The sequence below is a fragment of the Apodemus sylvaticus genome, chromosome 10 (assembly GCF_947179515.1).
Source record: "Apodemus sylvaticus chromosome 10, mApoSyl1.1, whole genome shotgun sequence".
Classification (NCBI taxonomy): domain Eukaryota; kingdom Metazoa; phylum Chordata; class Mammalia; order Rodentia; family Muridae; genus Apodemus; species Apodemus sylvaticus.
In genome coordinates this window covers 76,372,401-76,395,176 of record NC_067481.1, presented here as the reverse complement: position 1 = coordinate 76,395,176, position 22,776 = coordinate 76,372,401, and the positions used below count along the sequence as shown (strand labels likewise).

The following is a 22,776-nucleotide window of genomic DNA, read 5'->3' as shown; positions in this document are numbered from 1 at the left end:
GGGCTCTTGCCAGGAGTCCCACAAACACTTCCGGCGATCTGGAAGAACGACATCTCTCCCACTAACCAAACTCAAAGGAATACATGGTCAAAGGGCAGAACTCACTGTGAAATAAAACAGAACGGCCACTCAGGCGGACACTAGAGATAGGGATTCCCGGAGATCACAGGGGGCTCCTGATCTCACCGTCTGCGGCCCTGAGAAGACCGGGCTCCTCTGAAGCAGGGACATACAGTTTTCCTCTCCTCTTAATTGCCTCAGAAATAACCAACAGTTCTTCCCTCCCCCTTTCTTGGCAACTGATGCCCAAGTGATGATAAAGGCTGCTTGAGAAGAAATCGATATTCATTCACGACAGAGAAGTAAGTTGTCTTGAGATACAGGCTCAGCGGAATTGTGGGCCAGGCCTTGACAGAGTGTTTGAGGGGAGAGAGAAGGAAGCGTCGGAGGAGAGCGGCGCATAGGAGACTTTTGACTCTGTCCATCCTGACTTTTGGATGTTCTCAGGGTACCAGGACGTTCTCACTAAGGTATAAACTTGGTACTCTCCTGTCAGTGTGAACAGGGCATCAGTGATGGCTCAGGTCTACATGCTGGGATCAAGATAAACCAGTTAGATTGTTATTGATTTGTTAAGAAAATCTTTATTGCCAGGCGGTGGTGGCACACGTCTGTAATCCCAGCACTCTGGGAGGCACAGGCAGGTGGATTTTTGAGTTCCAGGCCAGCCTGGTCTACAGAGTGAGTTCCAGGACAGCCAGGGCTACACAGAGAAACCCTGTCTCGGAAAAAAAAAGTTCACTATTGCAGTGAGAATATGTCCCAGAGGCGCAGTGTATGTGGATTTTGTGTGAGACTGGCCTGGGCCAGGCTGGCCGCCATGCTTGCACACAAGCCTGACTTGCCTGCCTGCCCAGGAACATGGAAGCAGGCACTAGGTAGGGCCGCAAGGTTCTCCTTCAGCTACTGGAGGACGGAAACCTCCAGATTTTGTTAGATGTCAGACCTTAGATCCTCTAACTGCCTCACTGTTTCCTAGAGACCAGGTTTCACACTCCTGCAGAAGTGATAAAAATGCTGCGCTGTGGCCTTGAAGTAATGCATATGTAGAATATGAGTTAATTGTTATCTAATACACACATGTCATAACCCATAAATATATAGTCATTATGATTGTATATGTAGAAAAAATTAAATTAAATTACAAAATGATCTTTACTAGAAGTATTCACATAATTGTGTCTTTAGTACATAAAAATGTAAAGACTTATCTGACAAAGTGCCACTGTAAGATTTTTTTTTTTTTTTTTTTGGTTTTTCTGTGTAGCCCTGGCTGTCCTCGAACTCAGAAATCCACCTGCCTCTGCCTCCTAAGTACTGGAATTACAGGCATGTGCCACCAAGGCCCAACTGTAAGGTGTCTTTTATTTGTTTGTTTTGAGACAAGGTTTTTCTGTGTAGCCCTGGCTGTCCTGGAATGCACTCTGTAGACCTGGCTGGACTTGAACTCAGAGATCTTCCTGCTTCTGCCTCCAGAGTACTAGGATTTTATTTTATTTTATTTTATTTTTTGAGACAGTCTTTCTACCTTGCCCTGGTCCCAGAATTCACTATGTAGACCAGGCTAGACTCAGACTCACAGAAATACACTGGCCTCTCTCTCCTGAGTGCCGGGATGAAAGGCGTGTGCCACCATGCTCAGGGTAAGCTTTTTTAAAAAATTATTTGTATAGATCAGAATGAAAAGTGTCTTACGTAGCAGTCCATTTGTATCTTAACATCCCTTTACGCACAGCTGTGCGTGTTGAATGAGAACGGCCCCATTCATATATTTGGATGCTTGGTCTCCAGTTCACGGAACTGTTTGGGGACTATTAGGGGACACCTCCTACTCCTGTTGGACACCTTCAACTCCTGTTGAAGTAGGTGTGTCACTGGGGGCAGGCTTTGAGGTTTCCACAGTCTAGGCCTTCCCAGTTAGCTCTGTCTCCTGCCTGAGGATCAGAATGGTGACTTGAATATGCTTAGCCCAGGAGTTGGCACTTTGATGTGTTTATAAAAAGATAAAGAAGTAGAAGAATATGTTCTTTGGGGGCGTGGGGAAGTGTGGGGGAAGGGGGTGCCTCAGCGGGCCCGTGCCAAGGCATCTCTTCCCAAATGAGGGCCCAGCCACAGGATGGTATAGTATAGAATAGTTTATTCAGGGAATAGGGAGGGGGAGTTAAGAGGGTAGTAGAGGCAGAGAAAGGCAGAAAGAAGGAGAGAGTAGAGAAGTAGAGGCCGGGCCGTGACCATGGAGAGAGGCGGGGAAGGGAAGGGGAAAGGAAGAGCCTAAGAGAAGCAAGCAGGAAGTAGGAGTAAGAGAGGGAGGGGCAAGCAGCCCCTTTTAGTGATTCAGGCCTCCCTAGCTGTTGCCAGGTAACTGTGGGGCGGAGCATACCTGGCTGTTGCCAGGTAACGGTGGGTGGAGAATGCTGACAGCACTATTAGGAGGTGTGGCCTTGTTGGAGGAGGCGTGTCAGTGTGGGGATGGGCTTTGAGATGCTCTTCCTAGCTCCCTGTGAGGCAGTCTGCTCCTGGCTTCCTTTGGGTGAAGATGTAGAACTCTTAGCTCCTCTATCACCAAGTCTGTGTGGACGCTGCCATGCTTCCTGTCGTGATGATAATGGACTGAATCTCAGAACCTGTAAGCCAGCCCCAACTAAATGTTGTCCTTTATAAGAGTTGCTTTGGTCGTGGCATCTTTTCACAGCAATGGAAACCCTCACTAAGGCAATCAGGAGATGTGAACACTCTAAGGTCCCTGCCACCGTGTTTTTGCGCTGCCATCTGGGATTATAACTTTCTGAATCTGTAAGCCCAACTAAGCACTTTCTTTTCTAAGTTCTTTTGGTCATGGTGTTTTGTTCCAGCAGTAAACGAGTAACTAGAGGCCCAGGTATAATTATGTATGCCTTCAACGCCAGCATCATGGAGGCAGAGGCACGTAGATCTCTGAAATTGGGGTCGGCCTAGTCTACATGTGAGGTTTCGGAAAAGTCCAATACATAGTGAGACCCTGTCTCAAAAAATGAAAAAAAGCAAGCAAATCAGCAAACAGAAAAAAAAAAAAAAACTTGAGTGAAAGAAAAAGAAAAAGAACTAAGAGTTTAATTATTTTCTTGACAATTAAGTACAAATGTGATTCTTCCATCATTTCCTACAGTTTACATTTACCAGACTGGATCTTTGTGGGGCAATTTTGTTTTAAACTTCTGTGTTTTTTTTTTTTTTTGAGACAGGGTTTCTCTATGTAGCCCTGGTTGTCCTAGAACTCACTCTGTGGACCAGGCTGACCTCGAACTCAGAAATCCCTCTGCCTCTGCTTCTGCCTCCCAAGTGCTGGGATTAAAGGAGTGTGCCACCACTGCCCGGCTGTTTTAAACTTTTGGACTAGACCAAGGAGAATAAAGGAGGAATATTTTTTTCTGTGGCAGAGTAAGCCTGGTGCTTTTCTTGTTTTTAATTAAAACCTTTTGATGACTTCACATCTGGCTAAGAAACAAGGCTGAGGGCTTCCCGGTGCCTTTATGCTTTCTGGCTACACACTTCCCCGCTGATAGAAGAGCAAGCCCTTTCTTCCCCCACCAGGCCTCTGTTTGCTGTGCTCTGGTCCCGGAAGCACTCCCTTTCTGAACTCAATGACCTGATCAGGAATTCGACATTCTGCTTTCGCCTGGATTTGCTGTCAGAAAACCCGTGTATTAAAGATACAGCCATCTTTACTTCCGGCTTCCTCCCCTCCCACTGCACACGGCTCTCTCCTCCTTTTCCAAGGTCTTAGCCCGATCAGTCTGGGTTATCTCGAATGACTTTCACAGAGGAAAGGATGTATATATTGGATAAAAGGAAAAGGAAGAGTCTTGGAAATAAAGAAATGAAGGCGACTGGAGAGACGGCTCCGCAGTTAAGAGCCTCTGACTGCTCTTCCAGAGGTCCTGAGTTCAATTCCCAGCAACTACCTGGATGTTTGTGGGAAATGAAGGGAGAGACACCCACGCAGTTCTCAGTGAAGCATCTAGTCTAGTCACTGAGCTTTAAGGGACTGCAATGGTCATCGTGGGAGATAAATAGATTTCTGATCTACGTAGTAGCTGTGGTAAATTATCATGAACTGATACCACTTGTTGCTCATGGGGTTCTTCACGGAGGTACGGACAGATTACAGGTTTGTAACTGAGATGAGGAGAGGCATCTGCTCCAGGCCTGCAAAACTGCTAAAAAGGCAGCAGGCTGTGGGTATGGCTTGAACTCACTCACTCCTTATCCAGAACCATCCCTTAAATCAATACAATTTTTTGCTGCTTTGTATACCAATAGTATACACACTTGTTTTATAATATATATGCGCTGCACACCTGTTTTGAAATAGTTTTAAAACACTCCAGGGCTGGCTCGCCTCTATCCCCCACGCTTTTGGGAATGCCAATGGCTCACCGGCTGTAGGGAACAGAATCTATAATCTCATCCTCAGGGGCACATCTGCGCAGCAGCTCCTGGGCTGCCTGCATCCCAGGATGGTTATGAATGAAGCCTGTTTGCAGATCATGGTGTCGGGTTCCAATGATCAGCCACTCTAGAGAGAGGCTGTTGTTGGCCAGTTGGCATGAAGGACAGGGGTTGGGTTCTTCCTGCTCTTCTTCCTGGGACCTGGAACCACATGACTTCCCTTTACCTCAGACGCAGCTTTCTTATAGCTGGTTGTTGTTGTCAAGAACTAATAATAATAATAATAATAATAATAATCTACTACTTTGTTTTCCTGGTGCTTAAGGATGGTCTTCATTGTGGTGGTGTGAAAATAGGGGAACCTTTAAGAAGAGTGCCTCGAGGATCGTAATTATGCCCTGGGGCCATTGTCCCTGGAAGAGACTTGTGGTTTTCTTTTATGCTGACTTACTCCCCCATAAGAGCTGGCTGTTATACGAAAGGGATAGACTGGGCTTTAAAGCTGCCTGGCTTCCTCTTTCCTACACGAGCCTTTCCACACGTGATCCTGCATCTACCCTTCTGATCCTATCCAGGATGTGCCCCTCATCAGATGCCAACCCTACAGGGTTTCTCTGTATAACAGTCCTGGCTATCCTGGAACTCACCATGCACCAGGCTGGCCTCAAACTCAAAGAGATCTACCCACCTCTGCCTCCTGAGTGCTGGGATTAAGGTCATGTGCCACCACACCTGCCTTCAGTGTGCATGTCTGTATGAGCATATACCACCTAAGTGTGGATGCCTGCAGAGGCCAGAAGATATCATTGGATTCCCTGGAATTACAGGTAGTTGTGGTCACCTGCTGTGAATGCTGGGAACAGATCTCAGATCCTCTGGAAGAGCAGCAAATGTCCTACCCACAGGTCCATCTATCTAGATCCAAGAACAATATGTTATAAACCTCATTTCCCTTTGTATCACCCAACCTTGGGTAGTTCGCTACCCTCTGAGGCCTTGGCGAAGGTCAGTCTTCACTGTGTTGGTTCAAGAGTCAACACTCACTTTGGGCAATCTCTTTGAGCTCTTATCACACACTTGGAAGAGATAGCCTAAGCAAATTCTCCTCAAATGGTCTAGCCTGAACTCCACTGACACCATTGCTCCCTTGCTGTGACAGTCACTCATGCTGTGACAGTCACCCAAGTTCCCTCTTAAGACACTGGTTTTGGGGACCTGGCAGTTGAATGTGTGACAGGTTACCACCTTGCATTAGGCATACCGTCTGGAGCTGGGCGGTGGTGGTGCACGCCTGTAATCCCAGCACTTGGGAGGCAGAGGCAGGCGGATTTCTGAGTTCGAGGCTAGCCTGGTCTACAGAGTGAGTTCCAGGACAGCTACACAAAGAAACCCTGTCTTGGAAAAAATAACACAAAAAAACCCAAAACAAAAACAAACAAACAAACAAACAAAAAAAGGAATGCCGTCTGGAGTTCTGTCCCTGGTACTACATAGAATCCAGAAAACACTTGCTACCACAATCTTCTGCTGCTTCCAAACGTGAAGCAAGTGTTCCTCTGTACCAAATGAGTCCTTAACAGGGTTATCTAGGGGAAGGAAGGAGAGAGATAATACAAAGGCATTCATGAAGAGGAACCGACTTTATTGTTTGAGAGAAAATTTGATTTAAACATATATCACACTTAATACCCGAAAACGAGATTTCTGTATTCCAAATCTAAGAATCATGGTCAATGATTTTTAATCACTACTTGTCCCTGTCCCTCAGTTGAACAAGGCATTAGAATCAAGGCAGGGGAAATGAGTGATTTTAACTCCTCTCAAAGAATCTAAGACCCTTACAGGAAGCGTTATCTCTCTTGATTTCTAGTTGCAAAATAAGGGATCTAGGGAAGAGGACCCTCAGGTAATCGGGCTTCCGTGTGAGAAGAAGGGCCACCCGCCCACTAGATTTGCGGAGGGAAGACACAGTCCCTCAGGATTCTCTCCAGGATGTTCTTGGTGTCCTGGGCAACTAAGAGAAGCATGCGTTTGTGTTTCATGCGTCTGAGGCAGCAGGATAAGCCTGGAAGAAATCCAAACAAACAGAAGAATGCCTTCACAACAACACAGGTCATCAGCTTCAGTTTCCAGTCCTCTCTGCGGAGAGTGTCAAAGTTTTGGGACTTCATGTTGGCCTTGTACTCCATGAGGACCGTCCCCATACTCTGGGCTACCTGCTGAAGCGATTCGTCATCTACACCAAATATCAGTCGGTACATTTTCAGACACTCCCCCATGTCGTTGTCATCGCTGACACCGAGAGAATTCCTCAGGCACTCGTTGGCTATCCTCTGATTCCAGACAGCTACTTTATCACCAAGGATCTTCGCGTAAATGCCATCAAGGGTCTTTAAGGGTTCACAGCACCTGATGTTGGAGAGGTCCTTGTGAAGTGTGTCCCTAAGCTTTGGGAAGTCATGCAGTAAAGGGTCTAGATTGGATACCAGGAAGATGGGGGGCTCCTTCACCCGCTCCTTCTGGAGATTCTCCCTGATATTCTCCTGGATATCCTGTAGGAGCCGGATCTCTGATAGGGCACTCCTGCTGAGGTCCCTGTCCAGCTTGGTCCAGACAATATAGAACCTCTTCCCCATGCTCTGGATGATTTTGGACAGCTTCATATGATTCGAACTGAACTGCTCTGAGGTGATGATGATGACCAAGTCACAAGTGCTGAATTTCATCTCTTCCATATAGCTCTCTACGGTTTGGGCTGTGGCCCCCAATCCAGGTAGGTCCCACAGTACTACATTGGGAAACTGGGGTGAAGAGTACTCAGCCCGCACCTGCGTGGTCCTCACCACCCCAGTGGGAGCCGAGGCATCTTCCTCATGACCAATGATTCGAAGCGCATTGATGAAAGATGACATACCATTGCCCGAGTCCCCAGTCACAAAGATGGTCACTGGAATTTGGGACAGTGTTGCCACAGTCTCCTTGACTCCAAAGACCAGTTCCAGTAGTTTTCCTTCTTTTAAAGCTCTTTCAGTGCTCCTGCTGATCTCAGGTAAACTGCTGCAGCCTGTTTTGTATGACGTGACAAAGGGGAAGGCCGAGTTCAGAGGAGCATAGTGGGTCTCTGCCATGTTGGGGAGCAGCGGAGCAGCCTGTAGGAGTAGATGAGTTGGGGTGTTAGACACAGGATGGTCGACGGATCGACAGGTATACAGTACAGCTTCAGGGTTTCAGACACACAACCAGAGAAGTCGCAACGACGCTTCGTTTACAAACAGAGCAATTCAGGAGACGGCTGCACACCACAGAATGACATTCCTGGGGATGGCTGTGCAGCTGTGTGTGAAGGGCTCTACTCCAGGAGCAGGACAGCAGATGTCACCGGGTCACACAGGCCCCTGTATCAATCTAAATGAGAAGACAGGAGCAACAACTGCAAGCACTAGCGGCCTGCTCTCCTGACTAAGCCAAGTGCTGGTGAGGGAGGGCCTGCAGGCCTTAAGGATAATTCAGTTATTCTTTTCTAAAAAGTACACACTCTCCTCTTTTTTTTTTCTTCTCTCGAGACAGGGTTTCTCTGTGTAGCCCTGGCTGTCCTGGAACACACTCTGTAGACCAGGCTGGCCTCAAACTCAGAAATCTGCCTGCCTCTGCTTCCCAGAGTGCTGGGATTCCAGGCCTTTCCTCTTTCAAATGATTTCTTTTCTTTTTTTTTTCTTTTGTTTTTGTTTTCGTTTTTAGAGACAGGGTTTCTCTGTGTAGCCCTGGCTGTCCTGGAACTCACTCTGTAGACCAGGCTGGACTGGCCTTGAACTCAGAAATCCGTCTGCCTCTTTAAATGATGTTTTTATTTGGGATCACCTTTCTTCTAGTAAATGCTCATCTCCCACAAGCTTTAAGAAATAAAACAAGACAATTTCTAAATGGCCTACTACTGATGCTTTGTTACTTCTGTTTGTACATTCCTGTGCATTCCTGTTGGGAGTGTTATTGTTACTGAGGGTGCATAAGTTGATGTACAAAAGCAGATTTTTCTTTCTCTTTCTTCCTTCCTTCCTTCCTTCCTTCCTTCCTTCCTTCCTTCCTTCCTTCCTTCCTTCCTTCCTTTCTTTCTTTCTTTCTTTCTTTCTGTTTATTTGAGACAGGGTTTCTCTGTGTAGCTCTGGCTGTGCTGGAACTCACTCTGTAGACCAGGCTGGCCTCGAACTCAGAAATCCACCTGCCTCTGCCTCCCAAGTGCTGGGATTAAAGGAAAAGATTTTTCTTATTGGCTGATTGGCTGATTCCTTGCAATGAAATGATAGCATTCGTGGGAGTAGGGCATGGCTGAGAAGAGAATTGGTTTGGGAAATCAACAAGTGGATATTTATTTATTCATTTATTTACTATTTTCCAAGACAGGTTTCTCTGTATGGATGACCCTGGCTGTCCTGGAACTTACTCTGTAAACCAGGCTGGCCTCCAACTCAGAGATCCACCTGCCTCTGTCTTCTCGCTAACCAAGTGGATTCTACAAAATGTTACAGCACACAAATTGCTTGTTACTGATGGACTTGAAAAGTTCCCCTATCATGAGTGATTGTTATACTATTCTCTCTTAAAATTTACCTTTCTCCTTGTGCATGAATACAAATAAAAGTGTTCTATAACTCAGTGCTAGTGAGATTGTTCAGTAGCTATGGGCACTTGCTGCTGAATCCAATGACCTGAGTTCAATCCCAACGACTCACAATGGGCAGAGAGAACAGACTCTTTTTTTTTCTTTTAAAGATTTCTTTATTATATATAAGTTCACTGTAGCTATCTTCAGACACACCAGAAGAGGGCATCAGATCTCATTACAGAGAGTTGTGAGCCACCATGTGGTTGCTGGGATTTGAGCAGTCAGTGCACTTAACCACTGAGCTACCTCTCCAGCCCAAGAGAACAGACTCTTGAAAGCTATCCTTCAACCCACCCCTCACATGCGTGCTTGAGCCTGTGACAGACAGACAGACAGACAGACAGACAGACAGACACACACACACTCACACACACACACACACACACACACACACACACACACACACACACACTAAATTAAAACAATTCTAAATGCAAGGCCTTTCTTTTGCCAATAGAGCCTTTCTGTCCCACTGGGAGTGCCCAGGAACATCTGGAGACTTGTTTTGTCCTCACATCAAGGGAGGAGGTTTACCTAGAATAGGAATTCTCTGTAGGACATGCTCATGGCCCCAGTATGCCCAACATTGCAGTTTTTCATCTTGCAGCCTCCTCCAGCTTCGATACCCCTTTCTTTTCTTTTCTTCCTTTCTTTTAAAAGCATTATTTTACGTATGTGAGTATACTGTCTCTCTTCAGACATACCAGAAGAGAGCATGAGATCCCATTACAGATGGTTAGGACCCACCATGTGGTTGCTGGGAATTGAACTCAGGACCTCTGGAAGAGCAGCCAGTACTCTTACCCACTGGGCCATCTCTGTTGCCCCTTGGGTACCCTTTTCACTTATGCCTTTTCTGCAACAGCACCTGTATACGATCCATCTGCTTCCCATAGCCTTACTCTCCAGTCTTGGGGCCTTGTATTCCTCCTCTGCAGAAGACAGTGGTCAAGAGATCACTCTGTGTTTGAGGAGCTCAGCTCTTTGCAACTCTTGGAACTCCAGTTTTCTGCCTCAAGCACCCGAAAGTCGAGCTACCCACCTCGCAGGACTTGTGTGATGGCTTCATGACAAGATCCGTGTGACGCTGTCTGTGGACCTTTTGGCTCCCTGGTGAGGCTCTCTGGTTTTATTAGGGTCTCTGAGGAAACCGTTCCTCGGGTTCTTCCTCCACTCTTAGACTTTAAGCACACAGCGAGAAGGTCCTGTGTCTGTGAATCTGAGTTGGTTCCTTCGAATGCCTTATCTCTCTTAGTACTTCTCAAACCCTATTAGATAAGTGGTATCCATTATTGTTGAATGCGGGCAACGAAATAGAGACATATGAATAAATAGTATTTTCTTTCTTTCTTTCTTTTTTTTTTTTTTTTGGATACAGGGTCTTACTTTGTAGCCCAGGCTGACCTGAAACTTATAATCCTCCTATCTCAGTCTGCCTAATGCTGAGATTATAAATAACACTATGGCTAAGAACTAGTCCTGAATTATACACAGAGTGTAAAAGAAATCCAAAGGCTGATCCCTTCAATGTGACTCCATGTTTCTTTTTTGGGTTTTTTTTTTTTTTGGGAACCCTGATCTCACTGTCACCAGCTGTCACTTCCCCTTTATATGGACACACATTTCATAATTTTGGAGACCAATTTTTCTCTTTGGAGACCTCTTTTATATGCACCATGTAACTGAATTACAATGATAAAGGAGAAACCCTCAGCTTCTCCAACTATACAGAACTTGGTTTAGGGTTAAACTCTAATCAATTGACTAAGATGCTTTATCAATGATGGAAAAGATGGCCAGAATTCAGTGAGAGGGAGGATATGGGAAAGATTGCCACCACATATCACATATGTATAAAGGGGGAAGCCTGTCAATTCTGTGACTACAGAAACCATTCAGGGTCCTCCTCTAGCGGTTCTTATGTGAGACTGGCGATGGAACAGTCAAGGTTGTCCTTCCTGCTTCAGAGTGTCAAGGGGTCCTGAGCTGGGTGGAAAGGCATCGCGTGGGCTGGTGTGGTCTGAGAGACAGCTGGCTGGAAGCCAGGGGCAATGAAGCCGGACACACTTCAGGAGGAGAGAACACTCTGTAATGGCGTGCAGAGCCGGGGGGCAGAGAGAAGAAGCTGGGTGACATTTAGTCGTGTCTTGTCCTCAAGTCAGTTCTCTCCCTTCCTCCTTGCCTGCCATTGGCCAGGGTCTAGCTCTGTATCTGCTTTACCTGACTGTGAGTTCCACTCACCAGAGTAGAAGATGAGAGCAAACCATGCTTTTCTCAGAACTATTTATGCAAGCGTGACTGGAGATGGAGACTTCCCATCCGCCTGTACACCCGAGCCCCCGGTACTGGACCCTGTTGGGGATGGTGCAGGTCACAGCTGCACACAGGAGCCCGTAACTCTCAGGAGGGTTGCTGAAGTCCATATATTACAAGCAGACTGGGAAAGGGCGTGGATAACTGTGCAAAACTTCAGGATCCTCCAGGCGTCAAACGGGAATGTAGGTGCAGACAGCCTTGGGATACTGTGGCTCAGAACACCAACCCAGTATTTACGAAGAGCCCCTAGAATTCATTCTGGGACTCAAGTGACTTCCTGCTTTTGAGGATCATAGCCGGATTATACTCTTATTTCACTTCTCTGCACAGGGTTGAAGATCCCCATAGAAGAATATAGATCCTTGTGGCTGTCGATCTGGGAAAGAGAATCAGACCCGTGAAGAGCCTCTTCTGAGTCTCCCAACAGACACAGACCGGAGAGCATGCTTGCACACACTTGTCTGTAGCTGCAGGAAAGGTGGCAGGGACCACAAACTTCCCTCTGCCGCTACTTTATTCCAACTGAGTTCATCGAGCCGAGTTTCACTATTTTCTACTGCAATTAATTAACTTGAAAACATGCAGTGGTGGCACACGTCTTTAATCCCAGCACTTGGGAGGCAGAGGTTTGAGGCCAGCCTGGTCTACAGAGTGAGTTCCAGGACAGCCAGGGCTACACAGAGAAACCTTGTCTTGAAAAAACCAAAACCAATCCAAACCAACCAACCAACCAAACAAAAAACCCAAACAAACAACCAAAAAAACCATGCTAATCATAACCCACTAAATACATTTCATGGCTCACCTGATGTAAAATTTACAAATGGGTTTTCTTCTGTGTAGGGCTCTATGTGTAATTTGGGTATCACACAGCTATTATGATTCTCCCTCAGAAATACTCATGGAAACCTGGGAACCAGACTGGACTAGTAATGAACCAAAAATCAAGAACTTTTGTGAACCGGTATCCTCATGTGTGCTAAACCCCTCATGTATTCCTTGTTTGATCACTATTAGGAAAGACAGAGAAAAATCACGATATGTATTTATCTTTGGAAAGTGTGATAAACTTCCTTTTGGCGAATGGGACTGTACTGAACCCACACACTCTGGGAAGATGGCTCCCACCTCATTAACTATACATTTACAGAGTAGTGAATGAAGTGGTTCCTTAAACAGTCACTTTCTCCAATGCAAGTAATTAATCATTTATTTGCATTAATAATTAATAATGTTAATAATAATTTAATAATAAATAATTAAAATTAAATTTTTTGAATTTAATAATAAATACTTAATAATAAAATTAGTAATTCTAATTGAGTCAGACAAAAAGGTCATTAAGATGCCTTATATTCAAAACCCAGCCTGAGGTTCCTATCCCATGGGTGGTTCAGGTAAGAATAAAAAAAATTTTCCCCCCTATATTTTTTCATGTATCCTAGATATTATTGCCTGTGGTTCAATCTGATCTTGCGTGTTTATTTTGTGGCGATACCAACAGGCACCATCTTAGATTTCAAGAGAATAAGGGTTGGCACACTCTGCCTTCCTTCTTCAAATTTAGCCACCATTAGAAGACCCACAAGGCCAGGAATATGCAGGTGAGATAGGCATTTGCCCCAGGCTGGTGGCTTAGCTGGATCTGAGCAGCCAAGACAGTGCAGGGCTGTGTGGTACTGAAGACAGTCAGAGAGAGGCTCTGCCGTCACTGACACTACCTGAGCAAAAGAAGTCAGACCCCCGAGGTCACATGACCTGCTTTCGTGGTTTTACCGTTCATATTATAAGGAAGAAAGATGGGGGGGGGGAGGTGGCCAAACTACATTTAAGAGACTAACTTACCTGATCCAGAGGAGTTATTATGTGTGATTTGATGTTAGTGGCCTTCCTGGAACGTCACTCCTTCCTTCCTAGAAAAAAAAAATGTTGCTGTCCTCTGGCAGAAGTTATGTAGAGATTCAGATAACTGGAATCCAGACCTGGATGTTTAGAGATGAGATGCAGAGGTCTGGAGTCCTGAGAGGAGCCGACCAAGGCGAGGTCTGATCGCGTGGATGTCCTTTCTGGCTCAGGTCTTTAAGCAGATCTTACTTTTTGCCCTTCGGTTTCTAGATCTGAGATCTATTTGCCCGAGCCCAGAGGGGAGGGGACTCTAATTGAGAGTCGGTTTCGGTTTCTATTCCTTGAAATGGGCTAGTTTTCAGGACGAGGCTGGGCCAGCTGCGTAGTAGTCTTCAGAGAGGAGCAGAGCCTGGCTGTGCTGACAACAGGGGTCAGGGTGGTGGTGGTGGTGGTGGTGGTAGGAGTAGGGGGTGGAGCCATTGGGGTGGGAGTTGTGTTTGTTTAGGGACTTTAACAGTCAGCCCAGCGTCAGAGCTCCCTGTGTCTGAACCTGCTGCTACTTTACAGGGACACCACCTGTGGAGATGCTGGCCCCTGCACAATGTTAACCTCAAGATCGTGCAAACTCAGGTCCCCCAGGTGCTTGGAGGCTACACTGAGACCTTGTTCTGAATAATTATTTGCCCTGTTTACTGGCTCACTTGATTACCCTCGCCTCATTGTCTTTATAAAGGAGACTAACAGAGCACGGGGGAGTGGAGAATCAGGCTCTTGTCCTTGCTAGCGTTAGAGAGGGAAGAGGGTCCGAGCTGAGAGGGGGCCTATTTCATTTTTCTTAGATCCAGGAGGTAGATTATTAGAGAGTTGGACACCTGAGCAAAAGCAGGGGCTGGACACTTTGACCACAGCATAGAAGCACTGACCCCTGTGTGATGGTCTCATGAAGGAAAGCAGAAACGTGTTCTAGCAAGCGGGGACAGGTGACAGTGACAAAGGGAGCGGTGAAGAGGAGCCGAGTTGCTTTCAGGGCTCTGTTATTCTCTTTGCTGTTTTTCTGTACCTACAGAGTTCTTACCGCATAGCTGAGCAGAGAGGAGCGGGGAGGGAGACAGATTGGGCTAGGAGGCAGGAGGGAGGCTCACACAGGTCCTTTCCAGTGTCCCGGACACAACTTCTGCCCATTGCAGGCTCAGTATTGCCCTGAGGTTTGGGCAATGTGACCCTCTGGTTATAAGGAGCCCTCTGCCACCCCTCCAAGTGACCAGAAATGTGATCCTCTGCTGGTGGCTTTCTCTTTCTCCTTACTGGAAAAGGCTGAGTTGCTGAGAAGAGGAGCTAGTGGGAGCTGCTTTCACATTCCTGTTGTTTAATGAACTGGAGGGTTTGAGTGAAAGTCAGAATCTGTCCTTCTTTGATCTCCTCTAAGCCCTCAGTTTCTCCCCAAAGCCTGAGGAGAAACCAGGCTGCTGCAAATCTCTGGCTAATTTTGATCTCTCTGTCTTCGAGACTCGGCAATCTGTATGTCCTGCTTTCTTTATGTGATTTCGATAAGAACAAGCAGGAACAGGTCTGAGGACAATGCAGGAAGGGCAGGAAGAGGGTTTCTGGAACCTTCTGTCTCAGTGAGCCAGCATTTCAACTCAGGAAATTCCGTTACCCCAGGGGGCAGTGTGTCCCTTGAGCTCAGGGTCAGTTCTCTCAGGCTCTTGTTCCCGAGGAGGAACTGAGGCTGGGCACAGCAGGGTTTGTCATAATTGGGTGTTAGTCAGTGAAAGGCCAATGCATCAATGAACGGGGCTTAAGAAGAGAGAATGGGGGTTAAGGGAGTATGGCACGGGGGTGTGGGGGAAAGGGGTGCCCAGGGGGGCCCATGTCCAAGCACCTCTTACCCCTGAGGGACCACACACACACCGCCATGGTATAGAATAGAGGATGGGAGTTAGTGGTAGAGAAAGGCAGAGAGAGGGAGAGAGAGAGAGAGAGAGAGAGAGAGAGAGAGAGAGAGAGAGAGAGAAGAGAGTAATGGAGTCTGACTATGATCACGTGGAGAGAGGGGGAGGGGAGGAGATCCCAAGGAGCAGCAGAGAGGTGAGAGTGATTGAGAGAGAGCTATGAGAGAGAGAGGGGGGGGAGGGGCAAGTAGCCCCTTTTATAGTGGTCCAGGTCTATACGGCAGGGTATACCTGGCTGTTGCCAGGTAAGTGTGGGGTGGAGCTTAGACAGAATACTAACAGTTAGAGGTTCCTCAAGGCAGAATAATGTAATGGCTGGATGCCGCGTGTACAGTGGATAATCAGAATGCAAGCAGTCTGTCCTTAAAAATATGACTTGCCAGGAATCTTTGGGTGGGAGTCTGGAGTTAGGCAAGGCTGAGGGCTAAGTTCAGGTGGTGGCCAGTTTAGAAGCTGTGAGTGTGAACTGCGCCACAGGGACACATGCATAATCTTATCAGCTGAGAAGGCAGAGGGGAGAAGAGCTTGATATGTAGATTATTTTGTGGTATAATAGTGACTTCCAGGCCAGCGTGGGCTTTGCAGTGAGACTTTTGGAATAATAATAAAAAAATCCATATAAGCAAAAAAAAAAGAAGGTACAAATTTTAACTATTTTGCTATGAAAAGAATGTGGGAAGTTCAATCATCTCAAACTCAGAGATGGTTACTGTCTTCTTTACTGTGTATTTGTGTGTCCTTTTGGGAAAAGATTATTAGAAGAATTATTAGCACCATAGAAAGACAGTATGGTGGAAGCTCTGAGGAACGTTCATGCCCTCAAGGCAGAGTAGAGGGTCCCTTTTAACAGGTTCAGGGGAAGGGGGAGGTCCCATGTCACAGGACTGTTGAGTGGTCCATAGCACACACCTGTATGAGGCCTTCTGATCCCTGGATGGCAGGAGCGTAAGGGGTGTCCTACACTTCGGGGAAGGGACATGTGACCTTGGGGATGTATAGGAAGTGGTAGGAGGATCTCACTTGATTAATATGTATCCCTCACATGGGATTTGTTGCTGATAGCCCCTGATAGCTTGGGCTCCCTTGTATACAACCCTGAGGGTGGACAGAGACAGATGGGTGTGACCTGAGAAGGCCTGGTTTGGATTCTGAGTTTTTTGTGTGTAGGGGGATTGAGACAACCTTTTTCTGTACAGCCTTGGCTGTCCTGGAACTCACTCGATAAACCCGGTTGGCCTCGAACTCAGAGATCTGCCTGCCTCTGACTCCCAAGTGTTGGGGATTAAAGGTGTGCACCACCATTGCCCGGCAAGATGCTAGCATTTTTTAAAAAGGATTAATTTATTTTTATTCTATGTATATGAATGTTTTGCTTTTGTGTATAGTCACAGTGTATGTGTGTGTATATTGTGCCTGCAGAGGCCAAAAGAAGCCAGATCCCCTAACTGTCCTAACTGGAGTTAAGAGCAGTTGTAAACTACCATACGGGTGCTGGAACCTGAGCCTGGGGTCCTTTGCAAGAATAGAAAGTGCTTGTTTAAAAAAATGTTTTTGACATAGTGTGGTGGTTTGTATATGCTTGGCCCAGGGAGTGGCACTGTCAGAAGGTGTGACCTTGTTGGAGGAAGTGTGTCACTGTGGGAGTGGGCTTTAAGAGACCTTACTCCTAGCTGTCTGGAAGCCAGTCTTCTCCTGTTTGTCTTCGGAACAAGATGTAGAATTCTCAGGTCCTCCTGCACCATGTCTGCCTGGATGCTGTCATGCTTCTTACCTTGATGATAATGGATGAACCCCTGACCATGTAAGCCAGCCCCAATTAAATGCTGTCCTTTATAAAGGAGTTGCCTTGGTCATGGTGATTCTTCACAGCAATGGAAACCCGACCTAAGACTCATAGAATCTCATTGTGGCCCTCCTTGGCCTGGAACTCTCAGTGTAGACCAGGCTGGCCTTGAACTTACAGAGTTCACCTGCATCTGCCTCCTGAGTGCTGGAACTAAAGGCATGAACTATCAAGACCAGCACAGGCTCTTGACATCTGAGTTACTCAAGATCCTGTCTTAGTAGGCTCTTACTTTGGTTAATCATTCATTCACCACAGAAAGGAAGGAAAGAGCCAACGAGTACAGAAATACAGTACAGGCGTTTCTCTGTTTACTTTCTCTGATACTGAAGTGTGGAGACTTGCCTTTCCACCCTTTTGTTCAACAATGACATCCTGGTACAGTTCATTAATCACCACACCATGTTACACTTTACAGAAAGAGTCATTGTTCTCTTGAGAAGCAGGTTCTTGTACATAGCTGGGTGACCTGTCAATCATGGTCTCACACCTATCACATATGGAGGCACACACACGCACAGACACACATGTGGGTGCTTCTCACAGCACCCACAGAGGTGACTTATCTCCCCGAACTGTCATGTGTGGCACTCCAGCTATCACGGAGACACACCTCAGTTCTTCACTATCTAGAACTGCACTTTGGCTCACACAAGGACATCAAGTAGCTTACAGTTGGGGCTTGGCAAGGATTTTATCTCTTCTGCAGCTGCCTTCTCTGGGCCATGGCCTGCTATTGGATCCTGGACACGGGAAGACTATGCTGCAAAATATCTGAGCACCCTGATCTTACTCGGAGGAGGCAGTTTCTCTCAGTACTTAACGGCAATGGCATAATTCAATTGAGACGGAATAGTCTTTCTTTGTCTACTTTTCAAAATCGTGTGTGTGTGTGTTAGTATCTCAGCTTTTGTCATTTCATGTCATGCTACCTTCACAGATCCAGTGGAATATTTTCTTATGTAATATTTTGGTTTTCTAACATTGGACTCACTCTGCCCTGGATCCCATATTTCAGATAAAAAATTTTTCATGGAGAATCAGTCTTCCCTAGGGATGAGACTCCTGATGGATTATGGGTTATGTAGACCCAAGTGAAAGTGACCAACCCTAAACGCCCCTACAAGCAACACTAAATGGACTCAGAAGGGTTTGGGGGTATAACAACATAATTTTTGTGTGTGTAACAACAAAAATTAAAGAAGAAGAGGAATTTGAGCGGAAGTGGAGGCATGTGGGAGATATTGGAGGGGGAAAGGGAGATAAGAAATGGTGTGAATATAGTACTCATGTATGGAAGACTCAAAAAAATTTTTACAAAAAACACAGGGGAAAAAAATCTTCTTTCCCTAAGCAGCCTGTAGGTGTCACTGTGGTTCCTTTTTCCCCTGTTTCCTCTAGCCTTAATAGTGCAGCATAGATAAAGAGGGTGATAAGGTTCAGTGTGTGACTTCTCTGGAGAGTCATCTCTTCACCCCAGACAGAGCAAAGACATTTCCTCCGAGTCTGTCTTAGTCAACCAGTAAACAGTTTTGGGTTCTTTGCAGAAGCTTGGGTGATTGGAGGCTTCATTTGGTGAGAGATATCCGGCTGGGGTTCTGTCTCCCCCCCGTATATGGCTATTTAATTAAGATCACCTTCATATATGTGTGTGTGTGTGTGTGTGTGCGCGCGCGCGCGTATTTTAAGAAGCATCGACTGTACCAGGTTTCCATTCTACCCCTCCAATGACCCTTAGTTTTAATTGTCTTCCTCAGTATTCCTTCCCTTGTTCCTCTCTTCTTTCCTCTTCACTTAATCCTCCAATTCCAATCCAAAAAGTATTTTAAGTTTATTTATTCTTTCACATACATGAATACACAGTTATACATATTCATACATACACATGCATGTATATACACACATAATGTATTTTAATCATATTCCCCATTTCCCTTTCTTATCCCCTTCCTAAATTCCTTCCTTTGTGTAACACCCCCCCACTTCTACTTTTTCTTTTTTCTTTTCTCTTTTGGTTTTTTGAGACAGGGTTTCTCTGTGTAGCCCTGGCTGTTCTGGAACTCACTCTGTAGACCAGGCTGGCCTCAACTCAGAAATCTGCCTGCCTCTGCCTCCCAAGTGCTGTGATTAAAGGCGTGCGCCACCACCGCCCGGCTCTTTTTCTTTTTTTCTTTTCTTTTTTACTGGTTAAAAATTTAACAAGCATACTTTTCTTCTCTTATTAGAAAAAAGGCAAAACTATTTTATTTTATTTAACATGGTAGTCAATGTGGTGCAAACTAGGTTGAAATTTATTTTTCACTCCATTCACATCCTTTCAACAAGTTGTCATGTTTGCTTCCCTCTGGGTGTAATCTATGACCAAACTCACAACTCACCATCTGAGTAAATCTGTCTGAGCAATTTCTGTTTAAAGGCAATACAGTCAATACAGTGCCACCTAGTGACTGTCAATTGATCAGCACCCCATCTAGTCTCTCTCTCTCTCTCTCTCTCTCTCTCTCTCTCTCTCTCTCTCCTCTCTCTCTCTCTCTCTCTCAATTTTCTTTATTTACATTTCAAATGTTTTCCCCTTTCCAGGTCTCCCCTTTGGAACCTCCCATCCCATCCCTCCTCCCTCTGCCTCTATGAGGGTGCTCCCCGACCCACCCACTCCTGCCTTCCAACCCTGGCATTCTCCTACACTGGAGCATCGAACACCCTCAGGCCCAAGGGCCTCTCCTCTCATTGATGTCTAACAAGGCCATCCTCTGCCACATATGCGGCCAGTGCCATGGGTCTCTCCATGTGTATTCAGTCACCAGGAGCTCTGGGGCGGGGGGGGGGTCTGACTGGTTGACACTGTTGCTCTCCCCATGGGGTTGCAAAACCCCCTCAGCTCCTTCAGTCCTTCTCCAGCTCCTTTATACCCTGTGCTCCGTCCAGTTGTTGGCTGCTAACATTCGAACATCCACCTCAGTATTTGTCAGACTTTGGCAGAGCCTCTCAGGAGACAGCTATATCAGGCTCCGGTCAGCAAGAACTTCCTGGCATCCACAATAGCATCACTGGGGGCAGGCTTTGAGGTTTCAAAAGTCCATGACATTTCCAGTTAGTTCTCCCTGTCTTGTGCTTGTGGCTATAAACTCCTAATCAAATGTCAAGTGCTTGCCTTCCTTCCTTCCTTCCTTCCTTCCTTCCTTCCTTCCTTCCTTCCTTTCTTCCTGTCTATCTGTCTGTCTCTCCCTCCACCCCCACCCCCTGCATGGTTCCTCTAGTCCCAGCTGTCCTGGAACTCACTCTACAAATAAGGCTGGCCTCAAACTCAGAAATCTGTCTGCTGGTGTGTGTCACCACCACCTGGCTCAAATGCTTTCTTTTTCAAGCTGCCTTGGTCATAGTGTTTTATCAGTGCAATAGAACATTAACTAAGACAGACTATAGCCCATTCTAAACCATAAACAAAATTTGTTCCTTGTCTTTTTGTTTTTTTATTAGATATATTCTTTATCTACATTTCAAATGTCCCTTTCCTGGTGTCTTTCTCCACCCCCGAAAATCCCATAAGCCATCTCCTCCCCCCCCCCCCGTTCCCCAATCAACCCTCTCTGTTTCCCTGTCCTGGTATTCCTCTATCCTGCAGCATCGAGCCTTTCCAGGACCAAGGGCTTCTCCTCCATTTGCTGTCTAAAAAGACCATCCTCTGCTGCCTATGTGTCTGGAGCCATGGGTAACTCCATGTGTACTCTCTGGTTGGTGGCTTTGTCCCTGGGAACTCTGGAAGTACTGGGTGGCTCATATTGTTGTTCCTCCTATGGTATTGCAAACCCCTTCAGCTCCTTGGGTCCTTTCTCTAGCTCCTCCATTGAGGGCCCTGTGCTCAGTTCAATGGTTGGCTGAGAGTGTCCCCCTCTGTATTTGTTGTGCTAGGGCTTAGGTAGGGCCCTAGGGAAAGATCCTCAAATGATTCTCAGTAAAGACAGGGGTGAGGTGTGAAGTTCTGAGTTTCTACTAGAAAGTCTGGAGGCAGAGATGGAGGAATAGGAGGAGGAGGGGGAACAGAAGGAGGGGAGAAGGGAAGGGGAATAGGAAGAGGAGGGAGGAGGAGAGAGGAGAAGGGAGGAGGAGGGAAGGAGGGGAGGAAAGGAAGAGGAATAAGAGGAGGAGGGGAAGAAGACTAGAAGGAGAAGGGAGGAGGAGGGGGAGAGGAGGAGGAAGAGGAGGAAGAAGAGGCACACAGAACTGGAGCTTCTGATATCCTGCTTTAAAAATATGATTGCTCCATCTAATCCTTCACTGTAGACATAACTGCGAAAGCACACAGCTCTTCAGAGTGAGGTAACCCAGACCCAAAAGGTCACACATGGTATTTACTCAGTTATAAGTAGATATTAGCCATACGGTACAGGATCACCACACTACAACACACAGATCCAAGAAGCCAAATAACAAGGAGAGCCCAAGGGAGGCTGGTTGAATCTTTCTTAGAAAGGGAAGTAAAATAGATATCAGAGGTAGATTGAGAGAAGAAACTGGGTGGAGGAAGGGATGGGGAATTGGGATGGGGTGGGGAGGGACCAAGTGTAGGGAGAGCAGGGAGAGAAGATGGAAACTGGTGGTGAGGATGGCATTTCTAGGACATGCCAGAGACCTGGGATGTGGGGATACGCAAAGGTGTCTACAGGGGTGACTCTAGCTGAAACTCCTAGCAGTGGAGGGTATCGATCCTGTAGTAGTCACTTCTAGTAGCCAGATAAGACTCTCAGTGGAGGGTAAGGACAGCAACCCATCCACAAAACCTTCAACTTAATATGTATCCTGCCTGCAAGATTTGCAGGGACAAAGATAGAACAGAGACAGAGGGAATGGACAACCAATGATGTGGACAGAGGGAAGTGCTATGTACCCGGTAAGCTCCGGAGTCCATGCAGGCTCTGTGGCTGAGACCCATCCTATGGGCGGGCACCAATCCATGACACTATTAATGATGCTCTGTTATGATTGCAGACAGGATCCTAGCAAAACTGTCCTCTGAGAAGCTCTACCCAATAGCTGACCAAAACAGATGCAGAGACCCACAAACATTAAATGGAACTTAGGAAGTCTTGTGGAAGAGTCAGGGGAAGGATTGAAGAACCCAAAGAGAATAAGGACCCCACTGGAAGATCAACAGAGTCAACTAACCTGGACCCTTGGGGGTTGCCAGAGACTGAATCACCAACCAGAGAGCAAGCATGGACTGGACCTAGGCCCCAAGCACATATGCAGCAGATGTGCAGCTTGGTTTTCATGCAGGTTCCCCAACAGCTGGAGCAGGGGCTGTTCCTGAATCTGTTGCCTGCCTGTGGATCCTGTTCCTCTGACTGAGCCATCTTGTCTAGTCTCAGTGGGAATGGATGCACCTAGTCCTGTAGTGACTAATGTGTGTGTGTGTGTGTGTGTGTGATACAGAGGGTATCTCAGAGGAGAAGAGGAGGGGGAATGGGAGAGAAGCTGGGAGAGAGAGGTCCTGGAAGGGGGCTGATATTGGGATGTAAAATGAATAAATACATTTATCAATTAATTAAAAATGTGCAATCTCTGGTCATCTCTCACACTCAAGCACATACATACCATATGCATACACAGATGCTTGCACACCCACACAAATGCAGATGCATCCATGTGAACACATGTGGACAGACACACAGTCT

At 46.5% G+C, this 22,776-nt stretch overlaps 1 protein-coding gene across 3 annotated transcripts; it reads right to left on the bottom strand.

The window, feature by feature from the left end:
* Positions 1-6,109: 6,109 nt before the first annotated feature.
* LOC127694186 (immunity-related GTPase family M protein 1) lies at positions 6,110-13,728 on the bottom strand. 3 transcript variants are annotated; one of them, XM_052195645.1, is made up of 4 exons: positions 13,310-13,728; positions 11,390-11,840; positions 10,191-10,416; positions 6,110-7,637 (listed from the first exon to the last, which is right to left on the bottom strand). In XM_052195645.1, exons 3-4 carry the CDS (start codon positions 10,215-10,217, stop codon positions 6,435-6,437), a joined length of 1,230 nt encoding a protein of 409 aa, XP_052051605.1. In that variant the 5' UTR covers positions 10,218-10,416; positions 11,390-11,840; positions 13,310-13,728; the 3' UTR covers positions 6,110-6,434. The 3 variants fall into 3 exon arrangements, with proteins under 3 accessions (XP_052051605.1, XP_052051604.1, XP_052051606.1); XM_052195644.1 differs by lacking the exon at positions 11,390-11,840; XM_052195646.1 differs by lacking the exons at positions 10,191-10,416; positions 11,390-11,840.
* Positions 13,729-22,776: the final 9,048 nt, after the last annotated feature.